At 32.8% G+C, this 11,649-nt stretch overlaps 1 protein-coding gene across 1 annotated transcript; it reads left to right on the top strand.

Annotated features, from left to right (window-relative positions):
- Nucleotides 1–1,780: 1,780 nt before the first annotated feature.
- MSH5 (MUTS-homolog 5) lies at nucleotides 1,781–11,598 on the top strand. Its single transcript, XM_088808460.1, has 34 exons — nucleotides 1,781–1,819; nucleotides 2,447–2,478; nucleotides 2,617–2,711; nucleotides 2,956–3,036; nucleotides 3,103–3,175; nucleotides 3,869–3,932; nucleotides 4,488–4,642; nucleotides 4,812–4,913; nucleotides 5,011–5,038; nucleotides 5,117–5,148; nucleotides 5,237–5,294; nucleotides 5,498–5,584; nucleotides 5,826–5,882; nucleotides 6,217–6,318; nucleotides 6,407–6,451; nucleotides 7,130–7,207; nucleotides 7,323–7,373; nucleotides 7,465–7,546; nucleotides 7,731–7,804; nucleotides 7,940–8,039; nucleotides 8,165–8,261; nucleotides 8,374–8,463; nucleotides 8,609–8,673; nucleotides 8,805–8,863; nucleotides 9,239–9,315; nucleotides 9,414–9,500; nucleotides 9,679–9,740; nucleotides 9,838–9,899; nucleotides 10,251–10,304; nucleotides 10,409–10,494; nucleotides 10,769–10,800; nucleotides 10,903–10,926; nucleotides 11,058–11,173; nucleotides 11,282–11,598. Exons 1-34 carry the CDS (start codon nucleotides 1,781–1,783, stop codon nucleotides 11,351–11,353), a joined length of 2,418 nt encoding a protein of 805 aa, XP_088664586.1. The 3' UTR covers nucleotides 11,354–11,598.
- The last annotated feature ends 51 nt before the right edge of the window (nucleotides 11,599–11,649 follow it).

Raw genomic sequence — 11,649 nt, forward strand, 5'->3', positions numbered from 1 at the left:
AGTAATGAATACGATAAAATTCTTTAATATATCTCACAAAATTATATATATATACATATATAATTAATTAATTAAAAAAAGCAGAAATTGATTGTCGTCATTTGCATCAATCATTAGCTTCAAAAGCATATTATTAATTTCTTTAATCACCGTAACTTAGAAGCATCACCCACTTGATTTAAAAGAAATAATCCTTACATCCGTCCCATAATCATAAGTTTTTTTTTGGTCAACACGTTTTAGGTGTCACGTAACACCTAACACTCACGATTTGCACGAGAAAGTGTCAACAATCTCTCTTTTTTTTACTTCTTCCTTTTTTTTTTCTTTCAAATAATATTAAATAAATGAAAAATTTCTATTCATAAATGGGTTTATATTTATACATTGTAAGTATATAAATATTATATACTATTATTTAATTATAAAATATCATATCAGAAATATATAAAAATTAAAAAATTAAAAAATAAATTATAAATATTATTTAATATTTAGATTAAGGTTTGACTTGAAGTCTTTAATGGTCCATTTGGTGGAAATAGAACCGAATTTCAATAGTCTCAAGTTTAATGATCTCGAAATGACCGGCACAAGGAGCATTGACTGGACTTGGTTAATAATAAACTTCTCTTTAAAATAATGCATGTTTATTTAAATTTAATTGTAAAAACAAATATTAACATATTTATACAGATTTTTTATTTTAATATTAAAATTTAAGTTATATCGAATTTGAATAGAGATTTCAAAGATTAAGTCAAATTAGAATCATGTTTGAAAGACGAAGAAAAATGAAAAATTCAAATTAAAAATTTATATATTTTAGAATGAAATCGAATTAACATTGTTATTATATTGTAATGTTGTATATGATATATTTTATATTAAATATAATTAACATGTTAAGTATATATTTTTAAGTACTCTATTAGTCTCTTATTTAATTATTTATTTTAAAAAATTGAATATGATATATTTAATATTAAATTTTAAATTTATTAAAATATAGATAATTAATATTTTTTAATTTGAAAAATAAAATTATAATATAGAAAAGAATATTAAGTATTTTATAAAAAATATTCTGGAATATTAATGAAAGTAAATAAAGAAAAAGGGTCATAATATCACTCAAATTTAAAAGACATAATACCTAAAGTTCCTAAATTATTCAAAAAAATTTAAATAAATTATTATACTTTTATTGTATTAAATCAAACTCTTATACTTTTATTTTGAATTAAATAAGTTTTTATTTTTTTTATTTTGAATCAAATAAATTTTTATAATTAATTATTAACTTAGTAAAAATATTATTTGTCATGTTTCGTAACGTTGATAATTGATGATTATATGATATGTTAACAACTTGACATATTACTATTGATGATAATGTAATATGTTAATTTAGTATGATAATGTGATCGTGATAGTTTTTACCTTTTACATTAACATTATATAAATATAAAATAATAAATAATATTTTATTTAATAATAATTAATTATTTATTAATTATAAAAAATTATTTAATTTAAAATAAAAATATAAAAGATTGATTGAATATATTAAAAAAATAAAATTTTATTTAAATTTTTTAAATAATTTAAACATTTATTTCAATATTATGTCAATTTAAAATCCAGACCGCTAATCACAAAATCGGAGGCACAATGGCACGGCTTAAAAAAAGAAAACTAATAATAATAAAAAGAGATAAAAAAATAAAGCTGTCTCGCCCGCCCTCACTGTTTCTCTCTAAAATTTAAGCGCCAAAAAATGGACGAAGAAATGGACGAAACCGAAGCCGTTCCTCAGGTCGTCATGATTTCCAAGCTTACATTTCTTCGATTTGTCTTTTCTCTAAAATCTGTTTGGTTGCTGAGAAAATCGGAGGAAAAGAAAGAAAAAAGAAAAACAAAGCGAAAGAAAAAGGAAAAAGTTTATCTCGCTTGTTATCTGTCGATTCGTTTTCGAAAGAAGAAAAAATAACGAAACGTTGAACATTGAAATTTTAACGTTCTCTGTTGGCTTACCTAGTAAACAAGGAAAACCGAGAGATTTATTTGTGTATATAACTTTTTAAATTCTTGTTTTGGCTTTCCTCGTTTTGATTTCTGTAATTTTCTCTCCATTTTCTTACCATCCAAACAGAGACGAATCAGATTTTTTTTTCTTAACGAATTCGTTTCTGATTTTAAAAATGAAGATCAAGTAGAAGATCGACTACAACAGCTCAATCTTCAAGTGCTCATTGATGGCTTTGCTTCACTAGTAATTACTAATAATATTTATTTGATCAGAGATTGCGTTGGCTTTTAAGTTTATTTTGATCCTAAGCAATTTTGTTTCGTATCTAGTTTATATTTGATTTAATTAGCAGTAAAATCTCTTAGACGTTATAATTTCTTGCTAATTAATCTGTTTGGATGGATCTAAATGCAGGTTTACATGGCATGCATTCAACACGGGCATAGGTGAGCTTCATCTTTGATTTCTACTTAGATTGTCATCTTTAATTTCATTGGTTTGAGTTCTATATTGAGAAAATTTAACAAAGATTTATCTCTGGAATCTGTATTAATGGATGAATTTTCAAACTCTATCCTGTCCAGAATTGGAATTTCTTACTACGATTCCAGCATTCGTCAACTTAACGTACTGGAAGTTTGGGATGATGGTAGCTCGGACTTTCCAATGATTGAGCTTGGTATGAGTTTCATGTCTTTCCTAGGAATCTAGAATCCATCCCATTATGTTTCTTGATAATATATAAGCAACTGGATTTTTGAAAATGTTTCCTAGGAATCTAGAATCCTGTCAGTCATTGTCTTCATAATCTTTTCTCCCGTTTGCTATGGCTTCAGATTTTTAATGTTCCTTTAATCAGTTCTAACTCATAATCTCTCTCTCTCTCTCTCTCTCTTTGTTTGTTTTGCTTAACGATGCTTCAGTGAAATATCAAGCCAAGCCCGTGGTCATATACACAAGCACTAAAGCTGAAGAATCCTTTCTGTCAGCTTTGCAAGGAAGTGGTATACACTCTTTTTGTTTGGTTGACTTGTAAATTATCATCTTATTTACTCTATAAAGTGATGCAGATGGAATGACAGAGGCTCCTACAGTGAAGCTTGTTAAAAGTTCGATATTTACTTATGAGCAAGCATGGCACAGGTATCAAAAGGACAGTAAAATATTAATTGACACCTTTTGGTTCTTGTCTTCAGGATTAATATAGATAGATATGTAACTGGTAGGATGACTAAATTTCTAAATCGAAGCATTTAGCAAGGGTTCTTGTTTGTATAATTGGCAATCTCAAGTATGGTCAATACGACCACCCAATCCCAGCCCTTAATTTACAGAGGCAATGTAATCCCAAGGTTCTTTTAAACAGTTTCCTTGTAGATTCTTGGCAATTTTATTAGCATTCCGTTGAGGCTTTACTGAAAAGCTTCTGCATCTTCTTTCATATGAAGCACGTTTCAGGTGTCAAACTTTGGGGAGTCCAGTAAGTGGTTCATAACTTCATCTTAATATGTCATATATCCAATATTTGGAAGAAGCCACCACTACCAACTACTGGTACAAATTTACCATGCTTAACTTCTGCTGCTGATATGGATTGATTAAAAGAAATTGTATTCAATCAGCACATTAATTCTTATTATGAACTTGTTCACATTGTCATAGGATTTAGTACCTCTACTTACTCATTTTGTAGAGTAGACTCAACTCACCTTAGTTTGCTGTCCTGAAATATCTTTCTTAAATTCCATACCTAGACCCATGTTCTTCAACCCCAGCTTTAGTCATCAAAATTCCCTCTCACCGTTTCTTTTCTGGTTTCTCATTTGGCTTTTATAGGTTGATATACCTTCGAGTAACGGGAATGGATGATGGGTTAAACATCAAGGAGAGAATTTGCTATGTGAGTCGTGAAATATGAATTTCTTTTTGCATATGATCAATTTATACCTCTGTCATCTTTGATGAAAAATTCATTTGCAATAAGATTACATAATTTCAGCTTGAAGTCATGGTTCATTCAGATTTTTTATGTTATTTGTAATTTCCTTTATAACATGATTATGATACAGTTTCAAGTTTGGTTTGGATCTTTTTGAATAATTAATATTTCAAATTATTAAATAATACATTAATATGTAAAAACTTTTGATATAAACATTTTGAGGAAAAAAACAAAAGAAACGTGCTTTTAACGGTTCTGCAGTTTGACAGTTTAGCTTCTCTGTTTCAGTCTTTGAGATAGTGAGTTGCGTTTTTAACAGCTTCCTGACATTAAGAAACAAAAACGAAAAGGTGTTATACTGTCTAAAGTATAAACTCTGCTTTCATGTTTGATCCCTTTCTTTTGAGGTTGTCAGGACCCTTCTTTTCTAATTGCAAAAGACACATCCTATCGACCATATCGATAGAATTCTGCTGTCATTTACGTATTCTTTTTCTTTTTCAACTATTGCAGCTGAGTTCTATGATGGACATGGGTAGTGATGTCCAAGTTCGCGTAAGTGGGGGCCTGCTTGCCATATTAGAGAATGAAAGGATTGTAGATACCCTCGAGCAAAAGGAATGTGGGAATGCTTCAATTACAATTGATTCCGTCGTTGAAATTTCATTGTATCATTTTATGTGACAATGCTTAGAGGATCCGTTCTTTATCATTCTTCTTCTTCTTCTTCTGCTTTTCTAATTTTTCAACTCAAAAATTTTACCTTTAGCCAAAAGAACAATAAATTCACAAAACAAGACTCAATATGTATTAATTACCTTGACAATTGAAAAATAGGGACAAGTTTCTTAAGCTTGATGCTGCAGCACACGAGGCATTGCAGATATTTCAAGTAGATAAACATCCAAGTCATATGGGAATTGGTAGAGCAAAGGAAGGGTAACTGCTGCTATTATACTGCAAATTAGACTTCTTGCTAGGTATACTTTTCTATGTTTTAACTTGAACACATCTCTAATGATTTCTTGATTTGTAGGTTCTCTGTGTTTGGAATGATGAACAAGGTTTGTAAAGTAACATGATTTTCATCTTGTACTATCTTTTCTCACTTTGGACTGATTCATTTTCTCGTTAAACTTAAGTGTGTGACGCCAATGGGGAGACGTCTTTTGAGGTACATCAAACTTGAAAAATCTGTTATCTAGCTGCTTCTAATTTTACATCTAACCTAAACACTTGGACAATGGTTTTCCTTGCTTTAGAAACTGGTTCCTCAGGCCCATACTTGACCTGGAAAACTTGAACGATCGTCTCAATGCTGTATCCTTCTATTCTTTAATCATATGGGGAATGTACTCACTTTACCTGAACCAAAATTCAGTTTGGTGGCATGTCAAATAAAGAAGACAATAAAGAATACCACAACCTGCACTGTTGTGAGGTGGAGTCTGGTCATAGAATTGGTTTTCAGCTATGTTCTTAATCTACTATTATCATCACTTATAGCCTTTAACAGGATTAAGATATCATTCTTTCTTTCTTCTGAAGAATTGATGGTTTCCCTACGCGAAACTCTGAAGTCTGTGAAGGATATCCCTCACATACTAAAGGTATGATCATTGCAGTTAATTGTTCACCTTTCTACCCTTCCTGCCTGCATAAAGTCAGAATTTCCAGGTTTATGGTTTATTTACAGTTACTGCATGTAGCAACTAACATATGATGCATTAAGTTCAATTTGTACCATCAGAAGTCTTTCTTCTTTTTTTCTTTGCTAAAAGGATATATTTCTTCGATGCTAAGTTGACCAATTTATTACTATAATGGGATTCATTTCTTTTCTTGTGGAAGAAATTCAACTCACCAAACTCCATGTGTACAAGTAGTGACTGGATGGCTTTTCTGAAGGTATTGCTTGCTAGAATTTTCCAAGTTTTCATTCCATCCTCTCTCCAGGTCAGTTGATATATGTGAAATTGAACATCTGGCATTGGTAAGATGATCTTCTAGATATAACATCAATGATTGAGTTTTTGTTTCTTTGAGCTTCACATATAACCTATGCTGTGAGTATAGATAAATAACAATATGAAGTAACATAGAGCAAATACTTCTCATTTCAGCAATCATTTCAGTTATGGTTTAATTTTGTGCTAAATAAATTCGCCGCATAAAATGCAATGAGTTTTTGAGAGTGATGTAACACAGTTTAATTTTCCTATAAATCTTTGTTCTCTTGCAGAGTGTCTGTTCACTCTTGCATGTTAACAAGATATTTGAAGTAGGCATTTCTGAAAACCTTCGGGAGCATATGGAGTACTTGAATTTGGACATTGTTGCTAAGGTATCAAAATTAGTCTTGGCACATTTCCTCTTTTCACGAGGTTGGACGTGAAATATTTATCTTTTGTGTTACCTGATCTTTTCTGCAGGCTAGTTCATGCATCACAGCAGATCTGGCATTTGTCTATGAATTGGTTAGTCCCTATCACTTCGTAACATTCATTTGACCCAGTGATGCTCATTGTTTCCACAGACATGTTAAAATTAAATCCCTTGTGAAAGTTATGTCATTCGGAGTTCTGGAAATCACGTAAGGTTCAAAGAGTAGTACTTCCTAATTTAGCTGTTCTACATCCACGTCTAGACTTCCATTTAACAAAAGTCATAATGTAGCCTTCTGAAGAAATTTACGTAATCCCTCCTCATCTGTGTGATAGCCATTCAAAACCTGAAACGAGTGGCTAGTTTAATGAAAGAGTAAATAACATTAAAAAAAAAAAAAAAGAGTGAATGTTTCAGCCTAGAAGAATGACAGATTCCTATCTTCCAGCACATGCAAAATGTGGGAAATGGCTCTGTGCAATTTACAAAAAAATAAATAAATTCTAAATTGATGGAGATACATGTTCTAACTAGAGATTAATACAAGAAGGTGCTTAAAAATTGACAATATAATAATAAAGTAGGGGACTGAATATGCTACTTTCTTTTTCTCCTAGTTTCTATTATTTTACTTCATGCAGCTGTAGTTTTATATTTTATTTTAGTGACCTTTAAATAAGTGGAGTTATGGTGATTAGAAGAATGTTGTTTTTCCTGCTGTTAACCTTGTCAATATCTTCTTTAAATTGACACATTCAGTGTATTTATAGGTCATTGGTGTTATTGATGTAAATAGAAGTAAAGACAAGGGCTATGGGACAATGGTGAAAGAGGGTTTCTGCGATGAGGTGAGACATTTGTTCTGATTTTTCTGTGAGGAGGATAGCATGTTTCCTGCGGCGTATTTTTTTCCTTCATACTGTAAACTTCCCAGTCGTTACTGTTATGTCGATTTGTGCACAGTTGGATGAGCTGAGACATATATACGAGGAATTGCCAGAATTCCTAGAAGAGGTGGTTGGAGTACAAACCAATTATATGATAAATTTATAGCATGAATTGAGGTTTTCTGCAGCTATGTTTACATTAATTAGCATACTCACAGGTGGCATCATTGGAGCTCGCACAACTTCCTCATTTGCGCAAAGAGGAGTTTGCTCCTCGTATCGTTTATATACATCAAATAGGTGGGTCTGTGCCATTTCAGCATATTATATGTCAACCTATTTCCTATGGTATTAAACATATTTTTCTCCACTGATATTATCTTACAAGTACCTCTTAATTTTTAATTATCATGTCATGATCTTATGCATTAGAGCTTAGAGGACACTTTGCCTGATTATGCTCTTTCCTTCGTTGCTGTTGTAGGATACTTAATGTGTTTTTTTGAAGAGAAAATTGATGAAATCACACAAGAGAAACTTCAGGATTTTGAATTTGCAGTAAGTTGATACATGCATCATGTTTAAATGAATAGCATGCTAAATTCTTAACTGTTTAAACATTAAGATTTCCAAGGCAAAGTAAGTTGATATTTGCATAAGATATAAACAAATGTGAATGTTATGGAAATTCAGTTCTCTGATTCTGGAGGGATAACAAAGAGATTTTTTTATCGTACACCAAAGACACGAGAGTTGGATGACCTTCTTGGAGATATTTATCATAAAATTCTAGGTAAGTTTCCACCCCACGGTGCTGTTTGAAAGTGAAATTAGACAATCCATGTCAGTTAAATGGGGAACATAAGGTTTAGTGAATTTCTTCGTAAAGTTTCTTATTTCTTAAATTCATTATTGAAGATATGGAGAGGGCAATTATCAGAGACTTGGTCTCACATGTATCAACGTTCTCAACACATCTGATTAAGGCTGTGAACTTTGTGGCTGAACTTGATTGGTAAGAATCACCAACAATGCTCTTATCCCTATTTGTCTTTCCTCTGTAATGTAAAGATGTATGATTGTGAGGTTCTATGTTACTGACTACAGTATCTTCATATTGATATTAGCTTTTTGTCATTGGCAATGGTTGCTCGCCAGAACAATTATGTGAGGCCTACTTTAACCATGGAAACCTTTCTTGACATACAAAATGGAAGGTAGGAACCATCTGCTTATGCACAGTTTCACACCATTTTCATCTTAAAAGGACCTCTCAAAAAGTTTTGTTTTTCTATGGGTAGACTTCTTTCTTTTTTCTTTTTTTTGTTGGCAAAGAATTTAATGACCTCATACTGGTCACAGGCATGTTTTGCAGGAAATGACCGTAGACACATTTATCCCCAACGATACAAAGATTCTTGATGAAGGTAAATTGAATTAAAAGTTCAATTGTAGCATGCCAAATCCCAGGATAACTTATCTCATCTAAAGTAGACCATTCCAATATTGCATTATTAAGTTGTTTTTTGTCAAAATCTTAAGATTCCGTTATTTTCAGGAAGGATTCATATCATTACTGGTCCTAATTATTCAGGGAAAAGCATCTACATAAAGCAGGTAGATGAAGCATCTTTGCATAAATTGCGTGTTGGTGTGCACACATTTGCTGAGTTTTGATGGATTTATTAAATAAATTATGTTGTTTTTTCTGTTTCCTTTTTTTACTGCGCGTGTTTATGAGATCCCTTTTTATCTGCAATATGGTTACGTTATAAAATGTTCCAATTTTTTTTTTTTGTAATCAGCACTATTATTTTGTGCTAGAGATAACAGCAAGCATGTGCCAGGCACCATTTAGGCCATGGATAACTGTCTTGAGTCACCATGTCAGCACTACTTATGCTGTTGAATTCTTAGTACAGTTTCCCAAGCCTTCATATAAATAATTTCTCCTGTAAATTGCACTTGATCACAAATTTTTGGTTTTCCTAGGTGGCTTTAATTGTTTTCCTTTCTCATATTGGAAGTTTTGTACCTGCTGATGCTGCAACAGTAGGATTGACTGATAGGTATGTGGCGTGCTAGTGGCTAACTTTGTTCTTAAAATTGCACAATATCTACGTTGATATCCAGTTGGTCACATCAAACGTGTTTCCAACTATGACAGGATATTCTGTGGAATGGGAAGCAAGCTTATGACTGCAGAACAGTCGACATTTATGATTGATCTACATCAAGTGGGAATGATGCTAAGGTATACAGGATGAGAATGGGTTATGATGGCCCCATAATCTTGTTAATCTCTAGGTTAATGATGTGGCATCTTGTGATCATTCTTCTTGAAAGTTGATGTGAATAATTAACTTTGTTTGGGTAATTGATAAGCAAGTAACTTTCCACATTTTAATCCATTCTGTTGATATGTTTCACAGGCAGGCAACTTCGCGATCTTTATGTTTGCTGGACGAATTTGGTAAAGGCACCCTTACGGAAGGTAGGCGTCTTCTACGGAACTTTACTCCTCAGATATGCAATGGCTGATGTTTATTGCAGATATGTCCATTGAATTATTGCTATCATTTTGAATTCAGATGGCATTGGTCTTCTTGGTGGGACCATAAATCACTTTGTCACCTCATATGTTCCGCCAAAGGTTTGCTGGTCTTCTCTCATTTTTTTCCCCCAAAAATTACAAGCTATTGTGATAATCTGACGGGTGCACTTGAGCTATACTATTCTATTCTTATGATTTAAGAGTATTACCATCTACAAGTCACTGGCTCTCAGTGTAACCACTGTCAGTCTAACCCTGGCTACATGTACCCTCATTTGGAGCTAGCACTTTGCACGGTAGCTTCTAACTATTTACAATCAAGTGTTTGTTTCAGCCTATCTACTCGGCTCTTGCATTAAGTCATACCCTTCATTCGCAATCTCAGGGATTTAAGCAGAACTGAGGAGCACATATTGATTTGTATTACTAAAATAGTTACTCGATTTGCAGGTTCTGGTGTGCACTCACTTGACCGAGTTATTTAATGAAAGTTGCTTACCAAAGGTACCCATTGTTGCAGAGTTTCTGCCCAACTTCAGCTAGTGGAAAAACAACGGGCGTTTGACCTTATTCTTCTTAACTCTTTTCCCTTTCTTGATCAATTTCAGTCTGAGAAAATCAACTTTTACACCATGAGCGTGCTGCGGCCTGATGATAACGCTACAAATGTTGAAGACATCATATTTCTCTACCGGTATGGTTTTGTTGCATTTTACATCACGTTACTCGGATCACAGTAAATTTATGATTGTCGAATATAGACCCAATGGGCTCTCATAGGAGGAGAGGTGACAAACGAGGCCCCTGTTTCTTACTAGTATTTTTCTTGTCTTAATTGTTTCCAAAGATTGGCCCATCTGTCAGACTTGGCAGTGGCTAATGTTGGGAATTGCAATTCCTTAGCCAGACCCATTGATTTCCATTGTCCGTTTTAGTCCACGAAATAAATGTGCATCACATTCTTGCAGGTTAGTTCCCGGACATGCGGCTCTGAGCTATGGTGATTTTTCTTCCTCTATTATTTTATTCTATGTAACCTAAGGATTTATGTTGGAAATCTTTATTGAAAGTTCACATGAATCATTTCATATTTATCCTGCAGGGCTGCATTGTGCACTTCTAGCAGGTATGTTCAGAATCTCCTAATAGTAAAATTGAAAATTCTAACAAGGCAAATGAATCTGATAATGTAGAACTCATCTAGGGGAAATGAGTCAAATGACCATTGGTCTCCAACTGATTGCACTGTTCATGTAGGTGTCCCAAAAGAAGTGATTAACAGAGCAGCGTTAGTCTTGGATGCTATTGAAAATAACAAAAACGTGGAGCGATTGTGCGATGAGAAAATATCAGCCAAAGATCGGCAATACAAGGTTCCATATTCAGGAACCAAATCTCAAAAAAAAAAAAAAAGAATTTGATTTATCTATTATTTGTTCATGAATATATGAACTCACATTCATTGATTCTGTTAAATTCAGGGTGCAGTTGATAAGATGTTGGCATTTGATGCACTCAAGGGTGATCTCAGTGCCTTCTTCCGAGACATATGACTACCTCAAACCTAAACCATGAAAGGTATCCTTGCACTGTCCCGTACATTATTGTCCAATATTTGGTGCATTTTACATTCTTTCTCATAGAATCAATGGAATCTGCATTCCCCCAAATGAGGAACTGAAGAATGATTAGTATTCAATTGTCTTTAGGTTCTTTTTAGATTCATCCACCATAAAAATAACAGTGAAGACCTCAACCATGCTTAATTGACTGGTTATAGCATTCTGTTTTGACAAAATTTCAATGGATGAAACTCGGTGGAATCAAACTGCCAAAAAAACTGTAGAAG

Source organism: Theobroma cacao, chromosome 7, assembly GCF_053813885.1.
Source record: "Theobroma cacao isolate CCN51 chromosome 7, ASM5381388v1, whole genome shotgun sequence".
Taxonomy (NCBI): domain Eukaryota; kingdom Viridiplantae; phylum Streptophyta; class Magnoliopsida; order Malvales; family Malvaceae; genus Theobroma; species Theobroma cacao.